The sequence below is a fragment of the Trichechus manatus genome, unplaced genomic scaffold (assembly GCF_000243295.1).
Source record: "Trichechus manatus latirostris isolate Lorelei unplaced genomic scaffold, TriManLat1.0 scaffold00088, whole genome shotgun sequence".
Classification (NCBI taxonomy): Eukaryota; Metazoa; Chordata; class Mammalia; order Sirenia; family Trichechidae; genus Trichechus; species Trichechus manatus.
In genome coordinates, this window is record NW_004444024.1 from 7,794,196 (window position 1) to 7,818,411 (window position 24,216).

The 24,216-nt window shown below is 42.7% G+C and overlaps 1 protein-coding gene across 1 annotated transcript; it reads right to left on the bottom strand.

Moving 5' to 3' along the window:
• Window positions 1-17,128: 17,128 nt before the first annotated feature.
• KCTD14 (potassium channel tetramerization domain containing 14) lies at window positions 17,129-22,919 on the bottom strand. Its single transcript, XM_023736492.1, has 2 exons — window positions 22,851-22,919; window positions 17,129-17,788 (listed from the first exon to the last, which is right to left on the bottom strand). The coding sequence occupies exons 1-2, from the start codon at window positions 22,917-22,919 to the stop codon at window positions 17,129-17,131; spliced, it is 729 nt and encodes a 242-aa protein (XP_023592260.1).
• Window positions 22,920-24,216: the final 1,297 nt, after the last annotated feature.

Sequence of the window (24,216 nt, forward strand, 5' to 3'; positions counted from 1 at the left end):
ACTGTCAAATCTGACTCACATAAAATATCAATCTCAGCAGTATTCAAGGATGCTGGAGCTCCCTTCACAAATTTGTTCCTCACCATTGTGGTAAAAAACATGTCCTCTGGGCATTCCATTTGTGGATCTGTGGGTCTAACCTGATAAACCCACTCTAACATTGCCAGTTTCCCTAAAACCTTTGGATTCTTTCTTTTGCAGTACACCAAGGCAGGTCTGGTACTTCAACTTAATTTAGTGTGGGCCACTGTATAATTCATGCTTCAGTGAACCAACCAAATAAACTATTAGATCCTTTCCTAACCTCTCAAGCTGAAACACTGAATGAAGAATCTGTGCTTAGTGGGCCCATATCAATAAACTCAGACTGATCCAACTTTATATTCCTTGCACCATTATCCCACACCCTTAGTAGCCATTCCCACATATATTCCCCAGGTGTCTGTACATATTAGAAAACTCAAGCAGTTCTTTTGGGTCACGCTTTGTACTTCACCTTTCGAGGTTCCCTGGGACTTAAGTCTAGTTATCGGTCTAGAAGCAAAAAGTAGTGGTGAGAATGTGTTCTGAGAACATTCAGCATTGTCTTGTAAGGCATCTGCCTCAGGCGATGCCCCAGGCAATGACTCGGATGCCTCCCCAGGGAATGACTCAGATAAAGGCTCTTCAGACAAAGCTGGGTTAATCTCATCAGATGGGGGTGGGGGGCTAATGGTTTTACTGGGGAGGGTGGCTTAGCAGACAAAGATAATCTCTTCAGATGGGAGTGAGGGGGCTGGTTCTGTTGGCAGGAATGATTTAATGGAATTTAGGGGCTCAGTGTCCCCAGCTTCCTGATTAACTGCCCATATGTCCCCATCCCAAGTTTCAGGATTCCATTTCTTCTCAACCAATGCTCTCATTTTAACTTCAGACACCAGTCAATGTTGGGAATTCAAGTGGTATTGTAATTTTGCCACTCTTATGATAAGACTGTAGGTTTGGTTTTTGGCAATTATCATCTCTGTTACTACAAGAAATAAGGCCTTCTTTCAAGGCAAAAAGTTGAAACTTGGAGGTCGTTTATGCAGCACCTGAGCTGTGACTCTGAAGGCCTGAGCTCATCTCTTTATATCACCACTTTGTCTAGTGAAAGAAGGACCAATCAACCAGCTTCCTTATCCTTCTCATTTTGGCAAAACTGTAAAAAGGTATCAAACATGTTATCACCCAGAACCCTTCCTCTCACCAGTACTTGATCTATTGCTGGTGATGTTTTGCGTATTTCTATTGCCACCTCATGCCATGGATTATCAGTGCCCTCTTTACTACTGCAAGCAGAGTCATCAACATCTTTAAGACTAACCAGACTTGAGAACCAATTTAGAAAACAATTTTGTTTATATATATATATATATATATATAAAGAGAGAGAGAAAGCAATTTATATCAGGGAAATGGCTCACACATTTGTAGAGGCCAGGGAGTCCCAAGTCCATGGGTCAGGCTGGAGGATTCTCCCGACTCACATAGTTGCAGGTCTGATGAACCCAAAATCAGCAGGTCAGACAACAGGCCTCTGGCTCACAGGCTGAAGGGCCAAAAAATCCCGAGATCGGCAGATAAACTGCTAGCCAAAGTCCCAAAAACTGAAGGTCAGATGCAGGATCCAGAGCGAGCAAAATCAGCGAGCTTTGCCAGAAAGTCCACATATATCGGATGCAAGCCACACCTCCAAGGAAAACCCCTTTTAACTGATGGGCTGATCAGAGCAGATCTTATCATGGAGGTGATTACATCATTAGATAGGTGTCAAACTACACTGTAACTGCCAAACCACTGAGAATCATGGCCCAGCCAAGTTGACACACAGCCTTAACCATCACACACATGAACTCCCATTCAGGGAGAGAAAAGGTTATGGAAATCTTGAAGAAATATTGGTGGGGGAATTCTTACAAAGCTACTGATGATATAGCCTCTCACTGCTCTTGTTGTTGTTATTAAGTGCCATCAAGTCAGTTTTGACTTGATAGTGTACAGCGGAACGAAACACTGCCCGGTCCTGTGCCATCCTCACAATCAATGTTATGCTTGAGCTCGTTGTTGCAGCCACTATGTTAATCCATCTTGTTGAGGGTCTTCCCCTTTTTCGCTGACGCTCTACTTTATCAAGCATGATGTCCTTCTTGAGGGACTGGTCCCTCCTGATAACACTTCCAAAGTATGTGAGATGAACCCTTGCCACCATTGCTTCTAATGAGCATTCTGGCTGTACTTCTTCCAAGACAGATTTGTTTGTTCTTCTGGCAGTCTATGGTATATTCAATATTCTTTGCCAACACCATAATTCAAAGGCAACAGTTCTTCTTTGGTCTTCCTTATTCATTGTGCAGCTTTCACATGCATATGAGGCAATTGAAAACACCATTGCTTGGGTCAGGCGCACCTTAGTCCTTAAAGTGACATCTTAGCTTTTTAACACTTTAAAGATTTCTTTTGCAGCAGACTTGCCCAATGCAGTGTGTCATTTGATTTCTTGACTGCTGCTTCCATGGGCGCTGATTATGGATCCAAGTAAAATTAAATCCTTGGCAACTTCACTCTTTTCTCCATTTATCATAAGGTTGCTTATTGGTCCAGTTGTGAGGATTTTTGTTGTCTTTATGTTGAGGTGTAATCCATACTGAAGGCTGTGGTCTTTGATCTTCATAAGTAAGTGCTTCAAGTCTTCTTCACTTTCAGCAAGCAAGGTCGTGTCATCTGCACGTTAATTAGTCTTCCTGTAATCCTGATGCAGCATTCTTCTTCATATACTCCAGGTTCTTGGATTATTTGCTCAGCATAGAGATTGAATAAGTATGGTGAATGGATACAACTCTGATGCACACCTTTCTTTACTGTAAACCATACAGTATCCCCTTGTTCTGTTCAAACGACTGCCTCTTTGTCTAAGTACAAGTTCCTCATGAGCACAATTAAGTGTTCTGGAATTCCCATTCTTCCCCATGTTATCCATAATCTGTTATGATCCACACAGTTGAATGCCTTTGCATAGTCAATAAAACACAGGTAAACACCTTTCTGATATTCTCTGCTTTCAGTCATAATCCATCTGACATCAGCAATGGTAAATCTCTCATTCCACATTCTCTTCTGGATCCAGCTTGAATTTCTGGCAGTTCCTGTTAATGTACTGCTGCAACTATTTTTGAACTATCTTCAGCAAAATTTTACTTGCATGTGATATTAATGATATTGTTTGATAATTTCCACATTCTGTTGGATCACAAATACAGATCTTCTGTTACAGCACAAATATGGATCTCTTCCAGTCTGTTGGCCAGGTAGCTGTCTTCCAAATTTCTTGGCATAGACTAGTGAGCACTTCCAGCTCACTCAGGTAAATGTTATAAAGCCCTGCCTAGGAGGTTCCCCCGCCTGCAGGGCTAATGCTTGAATGGCAAATTGATTTCATCCAACTTTCACCCTCAAATGGCCATAAATTTGTATTAACAATGATCTGCAGGTTTTCTCATTGGGTGGAAGCCTTTCCTAGTCATCAGGCCACTGCCACCTTTGTGGCCAAGAAACTTCTTGAGAACATCATTCCTTCTTGGGGAGCCCCAAGAGTACTTTGTAGTGACCAAGGAACCCATTTTACTGCACAAATTATCAAGGAAATATGTAAAATTTTTCCCATTTTTCAGAGACTTCATTGTCCTTGTCAGCCTTAATCCTCTGGTCTTATAGAAAGGACCAATGGTATAATAAAAACCTAATTAACTAAACTTTCTAAATCTTTACAATTGCCTTGGATTAAGGTATTGCCTTTGGTACTTTTAAATTTGAGCGCTACCCCATTTGGAGCACATAAATTAACTCCCTATGAGATTATTACTAGATATCCAATGGCTCTTCCTTCTTGGGCCACTTGCCCTGATTCAAATTTAGTTCAACTTGAGCTCTCCAGATACTGCAGATCCTTAATTCAATATTCAGAGGAATTCTCTTCACAAATTAAGGAAGCATTTGATAATCAAAAGCAAGAGATATCTAAATTACCTTCTATTCAACCTGGAGACTATGTTTATTGGAAAAGGCATCAATTAAAAGATTCTCTTGGGCCTCACTGGAAAGGACCACAACTGATCCTTCTCACTAAACCTTGTGCCACTAAATTACAGGGAGTTAAGACCTGGATTCACTGTGTCAACTGAAGATTCACCTGGACTGTCCACCTACTGAAGGACTTAAGCTGAAGTTCAAACACCCTTGTGGCCAGAAGCAGACAACTTTAGGTGTAGACAGCTCCTCCCAAGGTTTCAGAATAAGACTTCTTAAAAGCTCTTGAAATTGTTGGACTTTGTTTGATACTCATTACCTTTGAAGTTGCCTTATTTTTCAAGCTTAAGTTTATTGATTGGTAAGAACTTTACATGCAAACTATTGACATTTTTGCAATTTGCTTTATATTCAGCAGCTATTCTTTTCTCAACAGCTGTATTACACAATAGCAGGTATTATCTCCTTTTTTAATATTTTATATTTCCCATGCAAGTAATTGAAGGAGGAATTTGTTTTATTATAGCTATTACTTTTTATATTTGCTTTATTATATTACTTTTAGTTAGTGTTCTTATATTATGAAATCTTTCTTAAATATTCTCTTACTGCACATTGCAACTTTCACTAGTGCCTGACATGACAATGCCTTTGTTAGATTAGCCCAGTCAGTAGCTAGTGCCAGTAACTTGACTAATTGCTAGATTTATCATTAAAACCCAAGGTCTGGACATGACAACTCCGATCCCCTGGCACTGCCTGTCCTAAATTACAGCCTTATGCCAAATGCTACTGTTAAGTCAAGCATCACCACTAAACAAGCTATACATGTCAGGTTATGGCACCCTCCTGATCTTTCAGCCTTACCACAAGTGCTCTGTTTTAATTTAACCAATATAACAACTCAGACCCTTGATTGCTCTAGGACTGCAAATATGCCCAGCTTGACTGGCCTTCACCACCTTTTACTGTTCTGTGAACATGGACTTTTAACCCTCTCATATATAGGAGCTCCTAATTTTTTCCAAACCCTGTTGAGACTATTTCACTGCCTGGTTGTCTAAATGGAACTATATCTGATTTGAAAAATTTATCTCCCCTATGTAAGGGACTATGGAACCCATTAAAAGACGGGCAAATTATCTATTTGCAACAACTCTTTAACAGACGATTGGCTCACCAGGGCCAATAGTACCATTCCTTGCCAGCACAATTATACTGGGAACAATATGATTTATGAGCCGTATGCTTATGTTTCCTTATGTGGAAGTTCAGAGTACCAAACCAAAATAGATTTGAGAGCAGAAGGTAAACCTTACTCTTGGGCTTTGCCCTGTCTTGATGGCTAGAACATGCAAGGACAATGCAACCTAGGTACTTAGGAATTCCTTTAGCTATTTAGTCCTTTGGCTATTTATTGGACCAGTGATTTAAACTTTTTCTCTTGAATCAAGAGAGATTATGTCACTGGATCAAATGAAAACCCTGTCTTTGAGACACCTGGAGAAAGGTGGGCTTTTCTGCAAGGCCTCCTGCCACTTTTAGGTTTTCCTGAACTTGAAAGATCTATCCACAATCTGTCTGCCATTATGCTCCAGATAACCAGTGAACTCGCTGATAGTATCAAAGCTCAACAGAAGTCTTTAACCTTCCTTGTTAAGTTGTATTAGATAATATAATTACCCTCAATTTTCTTCTAACCCAACAAGTAGGAGTCTGCACAGTTGCCGGTACTACTTGTTGCACTTAGAGAAATACATCAAGAGAAATGGAACAGGATCTGAGGCATGTCTGTCAAAAAGCTGCCTGGCTTCAAATTCCTCCTATGTCAGAATCCCCCTTTCATAATATTTTTAGCTGGTTGCCTAAAGGTATTGGATCATGGGTTCAGTCCATCTTACTCAATGGTTTATTAGTATTCATCCCTATAATACTTGTTATTGGAATAATTAAATGCTGCATGAAATGTATGACCAATACAGTTACCCAACAGACCAATCTAATGCCTATGAAAAGACTCATGTATATAGACAAAACTTACTTCCATGATGGAAATCAGCTCACCCTTTAGACTAGCCTTTTGAATGGTCAAGTTGTTCCTCTAATGCAGCCCTGCTGCACACAGACTCACACTCTAAGATCACAGGAGCAAAATGCTAAGCAATGGCATGGTGAAGATGTCAGCGATGGTGCCCAGCTATCTGCACAATAGTGTCCGGGTTCTTAAAAGCTTATCAAGGTAAGCAGCCACCATTAAACAGATGGTGCCCAACTGTCCCCTGTGGATAGTGTCTGGGGTCTTAAAAGCCTGTTTTAAATAGGCAGCCATCTAATACACAGAAGAAAATAAAATCTATAAGTCCATACAGAAGAAAGCATTCTTCCCATGATGATCAAAGGATGTTCATGGAAATCCTTGATCAAAAGGAAGGAGTGTGTGAGAGCTCTAAAATCAAGAAACTTGACCATAATAAAATGGCTGGCCTAAGTAGGAGTTCAGACTCCATTTTTATTAAAAGTTTAGGTTCTGCTTTAAAAAGAATGCAACTTCTGACCTCTGTAACTTTCCACTGTACCCTGCAAAACAAGGTCTCTATATGTAACTCAGGAAATATTTTTCTCTGTGCTTAAGCTAAGGAAGGAGGTCAACAGAGCATGCTTGTGGAGTCTTGACACAGATGGCTTGTCAGAAGTCTGCACAAGCAGAACCTCAAGAAATATTTTGGCCAAATTGTTTGGCAGTTATGTGATGATATAATTTTAACAGAATATTCTTAGAAAAAATGCTATCCTTGAAAAATTTTCTTTCAACCTTTTACTTTTTCATGGCTGGGGCTCAACTGATGTTAAATGTCAACCAATCCTATTTTATGCTGTAAAGTTCCCTATACTTGCAGTTTTTGCCTTCATAAGCACTTATCAGACATGTACACTTGGTAGATTTCTCTCTCTGCCCTGTGTTTCTCCAATTTGTGAATTGTATTGGCCTCAATAAAAACTCTTTGCTTTAATTTTACAGACTTGAGTTGTGCTCTTTGACATTCAGTTTGTCTGACATTAATATAGCAACTCCAGTTTTCTTTTAATTAGTGTAGCTTAGTGTACCTTTTCCCACACTTTTATTTTTAACCTATTTATATGTTTATATTTAAAGCAGGTTACCTACATGCAGCACATAGTTGGGTCTTGCTTTTTTATCTAATATGACAACCTCAGTCTTTCAATGGGGTATTTAGACCATTTATATTTAATGTGATTATTGATATGATTGGATTTAAAATCTACTATTGTGCTATTTGTTTTCTATTTGTTCCATATGTTCTTTCTTCCTTTTATCCCCTTTTTCTGCCATCTTTTGGATTGATTGGTTATTTTTTACTATTCGATTTTATCTCCTTTGTTGGCTCATTAGCTATACACCTACTCCTCACTTATCAACTACCTCATTATCTGACATTTCACATTTATAATAGTAAAAAATCTACTATCCTACTATTTCGCACATTAAAGATTTACATCTGGCGGTAATGAATGCCGAGGTATGAGGTGAGAGTAGTGCTGGCTGTGATGGTTAAGGTTATGTGTCAGCTTGGCTGGGCCATGATTCTCTGGTTTGGCAGTTATGTAATGATATAATTTGATGGTTACGTAATGATGTGATTTTTTTTGCAGTTATGTAAGGATGTAATTTGGTGGTTATTTAATGATGTCATTGTCCTCCATTTTGTGTTCTGATGTGGTCATCCTTCGTTTTTGCATAATATCGATTTTCACATAACAACCTGGTCTTTGGAACCTAACCACATTCATAAGTGACAAGTGGGTGTAATTTGTCATTGTGTTATTTTAGTGGTTTCTTATGGAAACACTGGTAGTGTAGTGGTTAAGAGCTACCACCGCTAACCTAAAGGTCAACAGTTTGCTCCTTGGAAACCCTATGGGGCAGTTCTACTCTGTCCTATAAGGTAGCTAGGAGTTGGAATCAACTCGACGACAATGGGTTTGGTTTTTTTGTTTTTTGTTTTTTTAGTGTTTATGGTATACATCTTGAACTTATTACAGTCTACTTTAAAGGGGTATTATATTACTTTGCCTATAGTATAAGAATCCTGCAACACCTCCAACCTTTGTGCTATTATTGTCATGCATTTTACTTTTACATGTTGTAAACCCTATAATACATTTCTGTTGTTTTTGCTTTAAACACTTGAGTATCTCTTAAAGATATTTAAATGAGAAGAAAAAAGGTTTTTTTATCTACCTATGTAGTTACAATATCTGGTGCTCTTCATTTCTTTCTGTAGATCCATACTTCTGTACAGTATCATTTTCCTTCTGCTAAAGGGACTTCCTTTAACATTTTTTGTAGCACTGGGATGCTTGTGATGAATTTTGTTATGGATTGAATTGTGTCCCCCAAAAATATGTGTTGTAAATCCTAACCTCTTTGCCTGTGGTTATAATCCCATTTGGAAATGGATTGTCTTTGCTATGTTAATGAGACAGGATTAGTGTAGGGTATGTCTTGAGTCTATCTATTTTGAGACATAAAAGAGATTAAACAAGCATGCAAGAAGCAGAAATGGGGGAAGAGAGGTGCCAAGCTACATGAAGATCGCCAAGGAGCAGAAGCTCAGAAGAGAAAAGGACTTTCCTCCAGAGCTGACAGAGAGAGAAAGCATTTCCCTAGAGCCAGCAACCTGAATTCGGATTTCTAGTCTCCTAAATTGTGAGAAAATAAATTTGTTTGTTAAAGCCACCCACTTGTGGTATTTCTAGATAACTAAAACAGAATTTGGTACCAGGAATGGGGTGCTACTTTAACAAATAACCTACAATGTGGAAGTGGTTTTGGAATTGGGTAATGGGTAGAGGCTGGAAGAGTTTTAAGGTGCCTAATGGTAAAATCTTAGATTGCCTTGAAGAGACTGTTGGTAGAATTATGGACATCAAAGGAAATTCTGGTAAGGGCTCAGAAGGAAGTGAGGAGAGTTATAGAGAAAGTCTCTATCGTCTTAGAGAATATACATGATGCCAGCAACAGAATGTTGCTAGAAATGTACATGTTAAATGTGCTTCTGATGAAGTTTTAAAGAAAATGATGAACATGTGATTGGACAACAGAGGAAGGGCGATGCTTTTTATGCAGTGGCAAAGAACTTGTTTGAATTATGTTCAAATGTTTGGTGGAAGGTAGAACTTGTAAGTGATAAACTTGGATATCTGGCTGATGAGATTTTTAAACAAGATCTTAAAGGGGGCACATGGTTTCTCCTTGCTGCATATAGAAAAATGCAAGAGGAAAGAAATGGACTTAAAAATGAACCATGCCAAATAAAAACAAAACTTAAAGATTTGGAAAATTCTGCTGTACAAACTAAGGACATGTGTCCTAGAATTTTCACCAAGGATTTGGCTACATAATCTTTTGTTGAAGAGAATAAGCCTGTGACTGATGGATCTAACTAACTACCACAGCAGAAAACCCATCAGCTTAGACTGAAGGAGACAGAGAAAGCACAAAAGGAATGAATGCTGTCTGCCTCTTGGAATTCTACAGGCAGGAAACAGGCCAAAGGAGCTACATCTGTTGTCCTCCAAGAAAAGAAAAAGACCATCCCTGGAGTAACTCAGAGATCATCAGAACTGTTGGAAGGAGCACAGGAAGCAGGGCTGCCTCAATTTCAAAGGGTGGAACCATGGCCTGCTGGGTTTCAAAGTGTGAGGCCACGGCCTCCTAGGTTTCAAAGAGATAGACCTTCACCAGCTTGGTTCCGCAGTGTGGGGCTGCCGATCAGAGTGCCAGGGGGATGGGGTCGCTGCCCAAAGCTGAAGGGGCAGGGATGCCATGCCCAAAGGGCAGAAGAATGGGGCCTGCCAAGGCCGAAGTGCTGTATTCACCACTCAGATGGACTAGGAAAATGGGGTCACCTAAGGAGAAGGGAGCAGAGTTGTCATCCCAGAGGGCCTGGAAGGCGGAGCTGAAGCCCCGGACTGAGGGGCCTCCACCCAGAATCTGGAGGGCATGGCCAACACCGAGAGTCTGGAGGGTAGGGCCATTGCCCAGATGGTCCCAAAGAACAGAAGATTATTTTTAAGCCTTGAGAGCTAATGTAAATTGTTCTGCTGGGTTTTGGGTTTGCTGGTGCCTGTTATCCCTTCTTTCCCTCCAATTTCTCCCATTTGTAATGGAAATGTCTAACTTGTGGCTATTCTACCATTGCACTTTGGAAGCAGATAACTTTTGGGATGATGTGATGGGGTGAATGTGTTTTGCATGTGACAAGGACATGAATTTTGGGGGGCCGAAGGGTGGAATGTGATAGATTGAATTATATCCTCCAGAAATATGTTGTAAATCCTGACCTCTGTGCCTGTGGTTATAATCCCAGTTGGGAATGGGTTGTCTTTGCTATGTTAATGAGACAGGATTATTGTGTGTCTTGAGTCAATCTCTTTTGAGATATAAAAGAGATTAAACATGTATGCAAAAAAGCAGAGACAGGGAAGAGAGATGCCAAGCCACATGAAGCCTGCCTATGGGCAGAAGTCAGAAGAGACAAGGACCTTCCTCCGGAGCTGACAGAGAAAGAAAGCCTTCCGCTAGAGCCAGTGCCCTGAATTCAGACTTCTAGCCTCCTAAACTGTAAGAAAATAATGTTCTGTTTGTTAAAGCCACCCACTTGTGCTATTTCTGTTACAGCAGCACTAGATAACTAAGACAAATTCTTTCAGCTTTTGTATGCCTTCAGTTTTGAAAGGTGGTTTTACTGGGTAAAGATTTCTAGATTGACAGTTACTTCTTTTAGTACTTTAAAGATGTTGCTCCACTGTCTTCTTTTTGAGTTTTTTCCAGTGAAAAATCTTCTGTCATCTTTATCTTTGTTACCCTGTTTATAATGTGTCATTTTTCCTCTTGCTGCTTTTAAGTCTCTTTATCACTGGTTTTAAGCAATTTGATATACTATTTGCATAACAAAGCTTAAAAGCGAGTAACAAAAGGATCAAACTGTTTTAAAGTTACTTAACCATGCCCGAGAAAAAAGCTAAAGAGTATGTGTAGGAATGCAATACAATTCAGAACCCACGTTTCTTCATGTTTCTTGTGCCTGGAGTTTGTTGAGCTTCTTGGATGTGTGGTTTAGAATTTTCACCAAATTTGGGAATTTCTCAGTCATTAAATTTTTTCAATTTTTTTTCTCTCTCTTCTCTTCTTCAGGGACTCTAAATATAGGTGTATTAGGCACTTGAAGTTGTCCCACAGCTCATCAATGCTCTGGTCACTTGTTTTTACAGTTTCTTCTCTCTGAGTTTGATTTTGGGTATTTTCTATGGCTATGTCTTCAAGTTCACTATTCTTCCGCAGTGTCTCATCTGCCATTAATCCTGTTCAATGTATTTTTCATATTAAATATTGTAGTTTTTCTCTCTAAGAGCTCAATTTTGGAGATATATATCTTCCATGTCCCTACTTAATGCTCAGTCCTGCCTCTAGCTTCTTTAACATACAGAATATTCATTAAACTATAACTATTTTAATGTCCTTGCCTACTATTTCTATCATCTGTGTCATTTCTGAGTTAGTTTCAGTTGATTGATTCTTCACCTTGTTGGTTGTATTTTCTTACTTCTTCGTAGCATGGTAATTTTTCCTTGGATGCCTGACACTTTGAATTTTGCCTTGTTGGGTGATGAATTGTATTGCATTCCTATATATACTCTTTAGCTTTGTTCTCAGGCATGGTTAAGCAACTTGAAAACAGTTTGATCCTTTTGTTACTTGCTTTTAAGCTTTGTTAGGCAAAACCAGAGCAGCATTCAGTTTAAGGTTAATTTTTCCCCACTACTTTCTCCTTATTACTCGAAAAGATGCTCTGTGAATTATGAGGTTTAACACTCTGAATGTTAGGAACGGGCACTTTTCTTAGTCCTATGTGATTTCTGGACGTTGTTCCCACTAATCTTTTCTTTCCTCAGTTGTGAGTAGTTTCCTCACATACATGCACTGATCAGTACTCCACTGAATACTCAAAGGGTACCCCATGCAGGTCTCTAGAGTTGTCTCTGTGTGAAGCTCTCTCCTCTCTAGAACTTGCCTTGAAGACTCTTGCTGCTTTGGCTTCCCTGGATTCCCAGCTCTGTCTCCTCAACTCAGGGAGACTACTGGGCTCTGCCTGGGTTTTCCCTCCTTGTGCCATGGCCTGGGTATTTTCTCCAGGTGGTAAGCTGGGACATTTGTAGGGTGTACCTCCTTTCCTTCCTATCTTTCAGAGTTCCCTATGCTTAGTTGCTAAATATGCAATGTATTAAGACCCATTGTTTCATATATTTTGTCCAGATTTTTTTTTTTTTTTTAAGTTGTATCAGGTAGGAGTAAAAATCCAGTCCCTTTTACTCCATCCTGGCCAAAAAAGGAAGTATCTTTGTATGTTTATTAGTTATTTTGAAGTTCTATATTCTCAGTTTTCAAGTACCTTTGTTCTGTTAGTTTCTTTACTCATTTGTGAATTTCACATTACAAACTTTCTTTAAATGTCTGTGTCTCTATAATTAAGAGTAAGGTACTAAAAAGACCTATTAGAAGTCCTGCATGCATAGGTATAGCAGATTGCTGATTACTTCCCCAATAGCCATTCTCTCCTCCTCTTCTAAATAACTCTATTTTATTGGAGATGTTATTGAGCCTTGCATGGACAATTTTAAAAGCAATTACATTTTCCAGTCTTTCTTACATCTAAAAAAAAAAAAACCAAACCTGTTGCCGTTGAGTCAATTCCGACTCATAGTGACCCTACAGGACAAAGTAGAACTGCCCCATAGGGTTTCCAAGGAGCACCTAGCCGATTCGAACTGCCGATCTTTCGGTTAGCAGCCATAGCTCTTAACTGCCACGCCATCAGGGTTTCCCTCTTGCATCTAAGGGTGGCCATATGTCAAAATTATGACCAACAAGAGGGGGTACTACCTGGAAAGTACCTTAAAAGGGGTGTATCAATTATTTATTGTTGTGTAACAAGCCACTCCAAATACAGAGGCTTAAAAGCATCATTATTTACCCATGATTCTGTGATTTAGACTGGTCTTAGCTGGGTAGTTCTGGGTCACTAACTTGACTAAGTCATCCAGTAGCTCAATTAAGGCTTAATGGTCCAGGATGACCTCATTCACATATTGAGGGGCAGGTGGGGTGCCTCAGTTCCCCTCCTCACAGCCTCTCCAGAGGGATTGCCTGGGTTTCTTTGTGGCAGTAGCAGCATTCCAAGAGTGCAGGCCTCAGTGCATAAATGCTTATCAAGTCTCTGTATCACATTTGTTAATGTTCCATTGGCAAACATATTACATTAAGTTAAACTGCCAAGCCCAGATTAAATGTGAGAGAAGCCTATATAGTTCTGTCATTGAGCAGGGAAGCAGCCTATAGCCAGACTGGGAAGCATCATGGTTGCTAGGTATGGACACAACCCTGCAGCTGGTCAAGGAGGTAGCCTATTGGTAAGCTTGGAAGGAGCTACCAAACTCAGTACCATCCCACTCAGTACAGGACCCCATAATTTTTGTTGTTAGATGTCATCGAATTGATTTTTGACTCATAGCCACCCCATGTGACAGAGCAGAACTAGGTCATAGGGTTTTCTGGGCTGTCATCTTTATGGGAGCAGATCATCAGGTATTTCTCCTGCAGAACCAGTGGGTAGGTTCGAACCGTCAACTTTTCAGTTAGCAGCTGAGCAGTTAACTATTGCACCAGCAGGGCTCCTTTAGGTACCCCATTAGTTCTTGTGCTCAGAGAGCAATCACACAGAATAATTTATTGGGAATTTTTCTAGATGTAATTCCCAAACCTTTAGTCAAGTGTTGGTAAACATCATAAACGGTATTAGAATGGTGTATGCATGCTCAGTCATGAATAATAAACAGAAAAACAACATCCCCTCCAGTGAAGTCTACTTGATGGTAGCTACATAGGCCCTAGGGAAATCACGATCCAGGAAATGCAACGATTTGAACAGTGGGTCAAATAGTACTGATTAGCTTGAAGCCAGAAGATGAAGCAAAAGGCTGGGACAAGGAATGATTCACACTACAAGGGCAACACCACCAATCCTAAGGAATCCCAGAAGTAGCTGAAAAAGACTTTGATGGAGGGGAGGAGTCACAGTTCTGAGGTGAAGTAGATGGGGACTCATTGCATCAATATTCATCAAGAAAAATAAAAAAGAAGACCATTATAGATTGAAAGAGACTAGAGGAGTTACTCTCAAACCTTGATAAGTTTTAGAAATATCTGAGGGAGATTTTAAAAGTCTAATGGTCAGGCCACAAGCCAAAACAGATTAGAAACTCTAGGGGTGGAGCCTACACATCATATTGATTCCAGTGTGTGGCCAAGGTGAGAACCACCGAACTAAGGAAATCTAACAACTAAATCTAATGTAGGAAACTTGGTTGGAGCCTAGATTTTTAAAAACAAGGCTATAAGATACATTTGTATTTTGTATACAAATAAAAACCAATACTGTTAGAGACATGGATGGTATATTACATTTAATATTTTAGATTTGTTAATTTTTTAGAAGAGATAATAGCATTGTGATTATAAAGGACTTACTCTTAGGATATATAAGCTGACATACTTGGGGGTGGAATGTCATAATGTCTGTAACTTACCTTCAAGTGATTCAGCAAATTAATTTATATTAATTTGCCATAGAGTCGATTCCAACTCATAGTGACCCTATAGGGCAAAGCAGAACTGCCCCACAGGGCTTCCAATGAGCAGCTGGTGGATTCAAACTGCCAACCTTTTGGTTAGCAGCCTGAGCTCCTAACCACTGTGCCACCAGGGCCCCATATATATGTATGGGGGAGAGAGTTAAAGCAAATGTGTCAGAATATTAACAACTGGTGAATCTAGATGAAGGGAATACAAATGTTCATTGTACTATTCTTTTCTCTTCTCTGTAGATTTGAAACTTTCAAATAAAAAAGCTGGGAAAAAATTAATTTGGGGAATTATTGTGTGAACACCTGTACTCATTTGGAGTCCCACCTGGGAATAGTAAGTTTCTTGGAATCATGCATATCTGCACCAGGGCCCAGCCTAGAGGGAGGTAAGTGAGGTGTAAGTTCCAGTCCTGATCTGCACCATAGATTAATTTCTATCCCTAGAATTAGGACAAGTTGTTGATTAGGATAGGGACAGCGCCAATGAAGTGTATAGTTGAATGCAGAACCAGAGAGATCACCACTGGTTTGGGGTATATCAGTGAATTGTCATTGGCCTTAAGTTAATGAGACTTCACAGCAGCAGTTTTCAACCTTAACTGTACTTTAAAAAAAAAAAAACCTCTTGCCTGAGTCATACCCCTAGAGATTCTGATTTGATTTGTTTTGGGTGTGGTCTGGATATGCCTGAACATTGGAGTGTTTTTGAATCTCTCCAGGTGATTCTAAGGTACAGCCAAAGTTGAGAACCACTGCTCTATATGCGGCCTTACAGAATCTGAGTAACTATAAAGGAATTGGTAAGGTTCTCAGGCAGGATAGGTCTTACCAGAGTTGAAAAAGACTTTTTATTTTTATTTGAGACCCAGAGAGATTCTAGCAATAGGAGTATCCAGGGAAGAGTTTTCATATCATGGAGACTGGAACTTTTCCTCAAGAGCAAGGGGCATTATACTAAATACATGGGTAGAGAGCACCCCAATATCCCCAAACCTGAAGCCCCCAGAGGGATGGACTGAATCACTGTTGTAGATTGTAAGAATTAGAGATGACTGCTCAGCCTTTTGAGGAAACAGCAAGATACAGAAAACTAAGAATATCCTCAAGGAGGCAGGTTCCAAGCCCAAGAGGCTTTTGAACCTTGATTGAAACATGCCACAGAGATGTTGTAGGAGTAGCAGGTATAATAAACTGAAAAATTCAAATGGCTTGTGAAAGGACTGAATAGAGATAGTGGTTATTCCAAGAGAGGGCAAAGCTGAGTTCCTGCAGGAACATGGGTTTCTTCTGAGTGGGAAGTTATTTCCAGGATCTGTCACTAGGGAAGAGGCTTTCTAGAAAGGAAAAGGAAACTCAAAGTGAGGGAGATGTGGGTAGACAGTGGGGTGACCAACTCATCCAGTTTTCCTGGGACTTTCCTAGTTGTGGTACTGGAAGTCTGTGTCCCAGGAAACCCAGGACAAACTGAGATGGTTGGCCACCCTACTAGACAGGGAACCTGATTCAAGAGGAGCTCTGGGAGAGGAACTGCACCAGAGTTGGCTCCTCTTCAGGCAAGGGGCCAGTGTTTTGTACCTCCATGCAAACAAGATGGCTCCTGCAGGCAGACGGCAATTCTCTTCTAGAGCAGTCAGTCTCAAAATTAGAGTACATCAGAATAATTTGGAGGGCTTATTAAAACAGATTGCTGGGCCTGTCTCCAGAGTTTCTGGTTCAGTGGTCTGAGGTGGACCTGAGAATTTGTATTTCCAGAAAGTTGCCAGGTGACACTAATGTTGCTGATCCAGGGACCACACTTTGAGAACCACTTTGGAGAAGGGGATAGCTGTGAAGCTCTAGCCGCCAACACTCATAGAATCTGGTAAAATATATTTGAACAGCATCTACTACAAGTACTAATTTGGCATCTTCCTCAGGAAGGCACACACCAGGAGCTAGGTGGATTGGATTACAAGCTGAGGCTGGACAGACTACATTCTTAGGTCAGACTATCTAGATTCATAGTATCCTCTGTTATTTCCTTGTTGTTATCTCCTATCTTCTGCCAAAGCATTGCTGAAACATTCTAATTTACCTCAGCCTTGCTACTGGACTTCAAAAGAAGGGTCTGGCAGGTACCTGATGCTTTGAAGAGGGTTCAGCTTCACCTCTCCACGCAAGTACACTGGGGTCAGTTGCAATGAGTGCAAGTCTTCAAGAAGGAAATAAATATTTTGGGGCAAGGACCCCCTAGAAGACCAAGTTGGACATTCTGTTTGTTTTTGTAATTAAAAGAAGATGGCTTTTCATGGCAACTTTTAATTTCATAAGCCCCACCAGAGCCCACAGCAAGCAGATCCCCCACCCCTGCTCCCAGGGATCACCACCACGTGAAGAGGAATGTATAGAAGTAATTGGCAGCCTTGCCCTTGTATGAGTAGCGGGCATAGGATACTTGGTACCCCTGGGCCTCAATGTCCATCTTCACGCAGTCCAGGAGATCCTTGATGTCTGGCGCCGCCTTCCAGGGCCCGAACTTGACCACCGACTTCTTGTTTGCCTCCAGGGTGCGCAGAGTGTCCACGCAATGTACGGCATCCTCTTCATCGCGAAACGCGCACACCAGCACGCTGGAGCTGCGTGCCGCCATGGCCTCAGCGCGTGCCAGGCGCACCATGAGCTCCAGGTTCTCGCTGTAGCCGGGAACCCGTAGCAAGAACTGCTTTCGAGCCACCTGCTCTCCGAAGATCTTCGGAGTATCCTCCAGGAGCTTGACCAAAGGCTTGATTTCGTAGAACTGAGCTTCACTGTACACCTCTGGGATGTGCTGAGTCGGCAGCTGCCCGCTACGCAGGAAGTCGAGGACAGGTCCAAAATAGGTGCCCGGGCGATCGATGAAGAAGCGGCCCTCCGAATCCATGCAGGCCTTGGCTGAGCTGGAGAACATCTCTGCCAGCTTTGAGCCAGGGAGTTTTCTCAGGGTGCTCACAGTGGTGGTGTAGAACTCGCCCCCCACGTTCAGCTCCACTACAGGAGGTACCTGGAGGCACAGGAGGCAAAATCAACCAACAGCGCCACCTCCAGGGAGCTCATGACTTATTTTCATCCAAAGAATAACCTGGTACAGAACTTAGGGGAGCCATAATGATTGGCTTCAGCTATTGGAAGGCCCATCTTAATGAAAAGGGCTGTATTTATGCTGTATAGCTCCAAAGGGTGGGCATTTTAAGGAGGAAAAAGATTTCAGTTTGATACAGGAATACTCATTCAAGCATTTAAGCTTTCTCCTCTAGGTCACAGAAATGTTAGCTAGAGAAGGCTGCTGTAGAAGCAAGTCTCAGCCATAACACTTCCAAAGTCTTTGACAAGTCTTTTTCCTTCCCTAGGCCTCAGTTTCTGCATTCGTAGAACTGGGATATGGAACTATTGCGAAGTCAGGAGTTCCCAACCTGGGATGCTCAGATCTAAGAATACAGTAAATGTGTATGTGTTGGAGGAGGGGGGCGGTGTTACTTAAAGCATTTTCAACATTTCAGAAAGGCTACAGAAACTGCACTTTTATTCATTCAGGAAGAATTTCTTAGGTACTTACTGTGTGTCTACACCATGTGATGGGAGTTGGAGATAGAAAGCCTTATTTCATACAGATCAGAAGTTTTGATTAGCATTTGGCTACGCCCTTGGTTGATTAAAAAATGCAATTTGTTTGATAAACGTTTTCCAAAATACAGGCTATGGGGGGTAAATAATGAAGGGAATATTCTAGGAATATTCTTGGTGATGAAACAGTGGGTGTGAAACTGCTTTGTAAATTGTAAAGTGAGGTGAAATGTAAGTCAGGTTTAGCTGTTCAACAGAACTTTTAGTGGCCTCCTCTCTGCACCAGATCCTGGGCTGAGCACTAAGGATGTGGGTGAGATAGATGTGGTGCCTGCCCCAAAGATGACCACAGGGAGAGGGACATGGAAACAGACTAAGAGCTTGGGCTACAGCATTCAGGGAAAACTAAGTGCTGCCACATGCACCTGTCAAAAATACCAGAAGACAGTATAATAATTGTTACACAAGAGATGACACATAAGTTGTTATTCTTATAAACCAGATTCCTAAACAATTCTTGTCATTTAAAATTTACTTACTCGTGTCAGCCATCTGGGGACCCAGTGATGAACAAGCAGGACACAGTCCCTGCCCTCATAGTCTAGTAACTTTGCAAAGTGCTTTACACCAGGGGTGTGGTAAGAATGAGCATCCAGGGGCAATCTCTAAGTTGTGTGCCCCACCCCGGCCGAATTCCAAGATGAACAGACATTAATAGTGGCGATGAGTCAGCAGAAACGCCTTCCCCCTTCTTGTCCGGCTGTCTTGGTCAGGCACCTTTCATATTTGTGGCACCTCAAAATGTCATTCCTAGCCTTGTCTGATGCCCCCTTGGACTTGCGCCAAGGGGAAAGTGCCCCCCTCTGCCCCCGCCCCGCCTCACTACGCCTCTGCTTTATATACATTATCTAATTCAATCCTCACAAAAATCCTATGAAGAATGTATTAAATTTCCATTTTACAGACGAAAAAACTAAGGCTTAAGGAGGTGAAGTTGGTTGACCAAGATCAACCAGCTATCAAGTAATGGTCTCAGGATTTGGACTCAGGTCAGTTTGACTCCAAAACTTGCACTCTTAATCATTACATAACTACCTTTCAACCTTCAAATACCTCCACCCTTTGTTCACTTAGTCACTCGTTCATTCAACAAAATGTTACATGCAAGCCTTGTGCTAAGCAAATGAATAGGACACAGTTCCTGACTTCAGGAGCTCACAGGGGAGCCAGGGAAACAGATGGCTAAATATTTAGGTGCTGAGAGGGAAGGCTCAAAGGTAGGAGGGGATTTTGCAGATGTGTGCTGGAGGTTGTCAAGAAAGGTTCCTAGGGGATATGATGGTTGCTGCTTGCAGAAAAGATTAGTGCAGTGTTAGAAGGAAGGCTGGATTTCCGACCTGGAGATTCCACCATAAGTCACTGCAGGGCTGGGGATGGGGACAGGGCTCAGGAATGTCCTTCAGTCTATCTTAGGTGTGACCTCATTCCCAACTGGTCTGCGGGTTCTACCTCTAAGATTAAAGTACTGGAATTAAGACAGCCAAATTGCTGGGGAGAATTGAGTTGCCATGGCAACAGCTCCTACCAGGGAACAGTTCTGCTGACTGGAGGGAAGGGAGAGGAGAGGATGCATCCTAACAATAACCAAACAATGTGCAGTGAGGAAAATAAGCCCAGAGCCTGTGACTCCCTCTTTCTCCCATAAAGCTCAAGGCCCCTTGGCAAGGCTGTTTGGTTAACCCTGAGGTCATCTCTGTAAAGCAGGCAGTTAAATGTGAAATCACGAACCAATGAGCTCTCAGCTTTCTTGTTTCAGTGAAAGCTTACAGGTCTTCCTAATGTCCCCATATCACAGGCAAAGACAGCTCAGAGAGAAGAAGCAACTTGTCCAGGGTCACACAGCTACGAAGTGATGAAGTCATGGCTAGGATCAAACCCATATCAGTCTGAGTCCAGTGCTCCAGTACAGCATTGGTGCTGTGCCCTACACCTACCCCTCCCAACATTCGGTCCCAGTTCTGCTGATAATTAGCTGTGCACCCGGGCAGTTCACTTTCCCTCTCTGAGTCTAAGCTTCCTCATCTGTGAAATGGGGAGAAGTGGACCAAGAGAACTCTAAGTCTGTCCAGCTCTGAACGTCCAATGAATCCAATCTCTTCAAGTCATTTCTGAAGCTGATTTCCAGATGCTTTGCAAAACAGCTTCTGGCCCTGACATCCTCAGCCCCTTTGTTTTTGTTTTTGTTTTTAATCAAACTAGACCTCAGCCCTGTTCCCAAGCTGCTTAATTCTGTCCCTCTTTTCTCTCCTTTTTCCCAAAAACTCCAATTTCTTTGCCAGTACTGGCCTGAGGATACAGGAATGAATTAGTCCCAGCCTTCACCCAGTTCCAGTCTAAAGGATCTTTACACATTTGCACCCCACCCCCAAACATTCATACACTTCCTTAGGTACCCTCAGCTGAAGTCAGTGGGGGGACATCTCCACTCATATGTCCCCAAGCTCCTCAAGCCTAACCTCTTCCCACTGTTCCCTGTCTCTGTTTTTGAAGCAGAATCAGAGGCATAATCTTGCATTATGCTCCCGCCCTCAGCCACCTCCCTCCTTGAGCAATCAGTCACCAAGTCCTGCTGATTGTATCTTCCTGATCAGTTCCATGACTCCCTGACCCCTCTAATGCCCTCCCCTAATCCATTCTCTACTCTGAAACCAGAGTACCTTTTCTGAAGTGAAAATCTGCTCCTGTCACTCCATACATTAAACATTTCACTGACATTTTGTTCTTTCCCAGATAAACTCCAGACTCCTTAACAAGGTTTAAAAGGCCCTTTGTGACCTGGCTGCTGCTTCTGCCTCCAGTAATCAGCTACCAGAACTGCCAGCTGTCCCCTACTTCCTCCACTCATCCAGAGCAGGCTGGGCCCCCTTGCCTCCAGGACTTCACTCACTTGCCGCCCACGCTCCCTTCACTTAGCCCGCTCATCCTTCAAGCTAATTCCTCCAGGAATCTTTCCGGGTGGTTTGTCTCCTCTGTGATCCCAGAGGGCCATGTACTTCCACTGTTTATGGTAGTTCTCTCCTACCATTCCCTGTTTGTTCATCTGTATCCCCCATTAGACTGTGAGATGCTTCAAGGGAGGGAATTACCCCTGATTCATCATATATCACCAGTATCTACTGCAGGGCTCAGCACTTGGAGGATGCTCAATAAATGTCTGTTGAATTGAATTGAGCTTATCCTCAGCCCTGACTGATAGGAGTACCTGATATCCCTGGGTAGCGCAAGTGGTTTGTGATCAGCTATTAACCTAAAGAGCTCGGCTGCTAAGCAAAAGATCAGCAGCCGCTCCTTGAAAACCCTATAGGGCAGTTCTCCTCTATCCTATCAGGTCGCTATGAGTCGGAATCAACTCAATGGCAACGGGTTTGGTTTCTTTTTTTTTTCTTTTACTAACCTAAAGGTTGGTCGAACCCACCAAGCAGTTGAACTTACCCATCAGTTAACAGGGAAGGTCTGGTGATCTGCTTCCGTAAAGATTATAGCCAAGAAAACCCTATGGAGCAGTTCTACTCTGTCACACATAGGATCACCGTAAGTTGGAATTGACTCAACAGCAATAGGTTTGGTTTTGTTGTTGTTGTTTGGTTTGGTATTCTGATAAAGACCAGTCTTGCCCTACCTAGCATCATAAGCACCGCTGGCTCCCTCCCTGGCGGGCTAATTCATTCAGATGTTTATTGAGCACAGAGGGTGCCCTGGCACTGAGCAGACTTTGTAAACAGCTAACAATAGTGACGTTATTATCGCACTACTGGAAAGAACCATACTCTCCCCACTGCTGGACCTGCCTTCTCTTCCTCCAAGTCTTCAGGACAGCACCTAACCCAAGGGAGAATTTTCTGCTTTCCCCACATTCCCCCTACTTAAGCCCCGGGAGGAGGTAGGCAAGCAGGGTGTCTGGGACGCAGGCAGAGGCAGAGGCAGGCTGGAGATTGGTGGTGCTGGGTGGGGAGGGGAGGGGGGCGATCCTCTGGCCAGCCCTTAGTTACATCTTCTCTCACTGGAAGGAGGGGTGGGGCAGAGACCGGGGGGTGGGGGTGGGGGGCGGGGAAGAAAGATGGACAAGAGACAAGTCAGGGGACTGACAGAGGAGACACACACACAGCAGCTGAAACAAAGGCAGAGAAGAGAGGCAGGAGACAAATAAAGGCAGCCAGGAAAGAAAGAAAGGGCGAAGAGGAGAGGCTGGACAGATCCGGGAACCAGAACGGTGACCGAGGCGCAAAAGGACAGTCATCAAAGCAAGAGGGACAGGCAAGGAGAAAAGGGAGCCCCCAGCTAGAGGCGGGAGACACAGCGCGCCAGAGGCAGGAGGATTCAGACCGGGGGAGCTGGACACGCTGGGAAAACAGGAAAGGAGTGAAATACAGGCGGCGGGACAACCCAACGGGAGAGGCGCGGGCCAAAGCCGGTCACCTGGCCTCCCCGGGCCGCGCACTCACCGTCGCCGGGCCCGCGTGGGGCGCAGCCAAGCCGGGCCGCGGGGACCGGGGCGCCGGGGTCAGGCTCATCCCGGCACGGGCTGGCGGCTTGCACGAGGCAGCCCGGCCACGTGCGAGGTCCTGTGGCCGGCGGAAGTACACCTGGCTCCCCGCCCCGGGGCTGGGCAGGCTGGGCCCAAGGTGTGGTTAAGGCGTCTGGATTGGCCTGGGCTTGGCCCGGCTTGTGGTGAGACCCTAGGCAGGTCCTTGCCCCTTCTGGGCCTCGGGCTTCCTGTCAGTCAAATGAAGGATACAGAGGAATTACCATTGCCAACCAGGGACTTTCAATTTACTACAGCCCTGCGGGAGGTGAAGAATCAGCAATGCCCATTTTTCAAGTGAGAATAGCCAGGTTCAGGGAGGTAGGGTGGCCAGTGTAGACGAATAACCTACCTCTCAGAGCAGCTGCTAGGAGTACAAAGCGTGACAGATGATGAAAAGAGCTGAGGACCTGTTAAAAACCCAAAAAAAGCCATTGTCATAGAGTTGGACTCATGGTCACCCTATGGGATAGAGTAGAACTGCCTCACAGAGTTTCCAAGGCTGTAATCTTTATGAGAGCAGACTGCCACATCTTTCTCTCACAGAGTGGCTGGTGGGTTCCACTTTCTGACCTTTCGGTTAGCAGCCGAGCACTTAACCACTGTGCCACCAGGGCTTCTTATGGGGACCTGTTATGTGAGGTTATTTTACTTAAAACATAGCCCTATAGGAGGGGGAGAATAACTCCCCACTCCTAAAGTGTGCGCTGTGCACAGCGGCTTCTTTCCAAAGAATGCAATAGCGAAAGGGGGAAAAAGAAGAGTAACTTTACATGGAGAAACCTGACAAACACTACCTCAGTCAGGCGATCAAGGTCAAGATCAGCAGTCATAAATCTTGTTCATAGTATGGACCCTTGATATCTTGTGGTGAACATGGCACTTTACCTCTGTGATCGTCCTCGTAAAAAAACTCCAGCCTAATGATGAGAAAAACATCAGACAAATTCCAATAGAAGGGCATTCCAATTCCACAAAATACCTGACCAGTACTCCTTAAAATTGCTATGGTCATCAAAAACAAGGAAATTCTGATTAACTGTCACAACTAAGAAGAGCCGAAGGAGATCTAACAACTGAATGTAGTGTGATATCCTAGAACGAAAAATGGACATTAGGTAAAAACTATGGAAATCTGAATAAACGATAGACTTTAATAATGATATAGCAAAATTAGTTAATTAATTGTGCAAATGTACCATACTAACATAAATATTAAGAATAGGGGAAACTGAGTGTGGAATGTATGGGATCTCTCTGTAGGATCTTCTCAATTTTTTTGTAAA

What these genes read in the sequence shown, in the direction of transcription:
- KCTD14 (XM_023736492.1), bottom strand. Translation starts at nt 22,919, where the DNA reads ATGAGCCTGACCCCGGCGCCCCGGTCCCCGCGGCCCGGCTTGGCTGCG. An exon ending in CCCACGCGGGCCCGGCGACG is followed by an intron (nt 17,789 to 22,850) that starts GTGAGTGCGCGG and finishes CTGTGCCTCCAG; the next exon opens with GTACCTCCTGTAGTGGAGCT.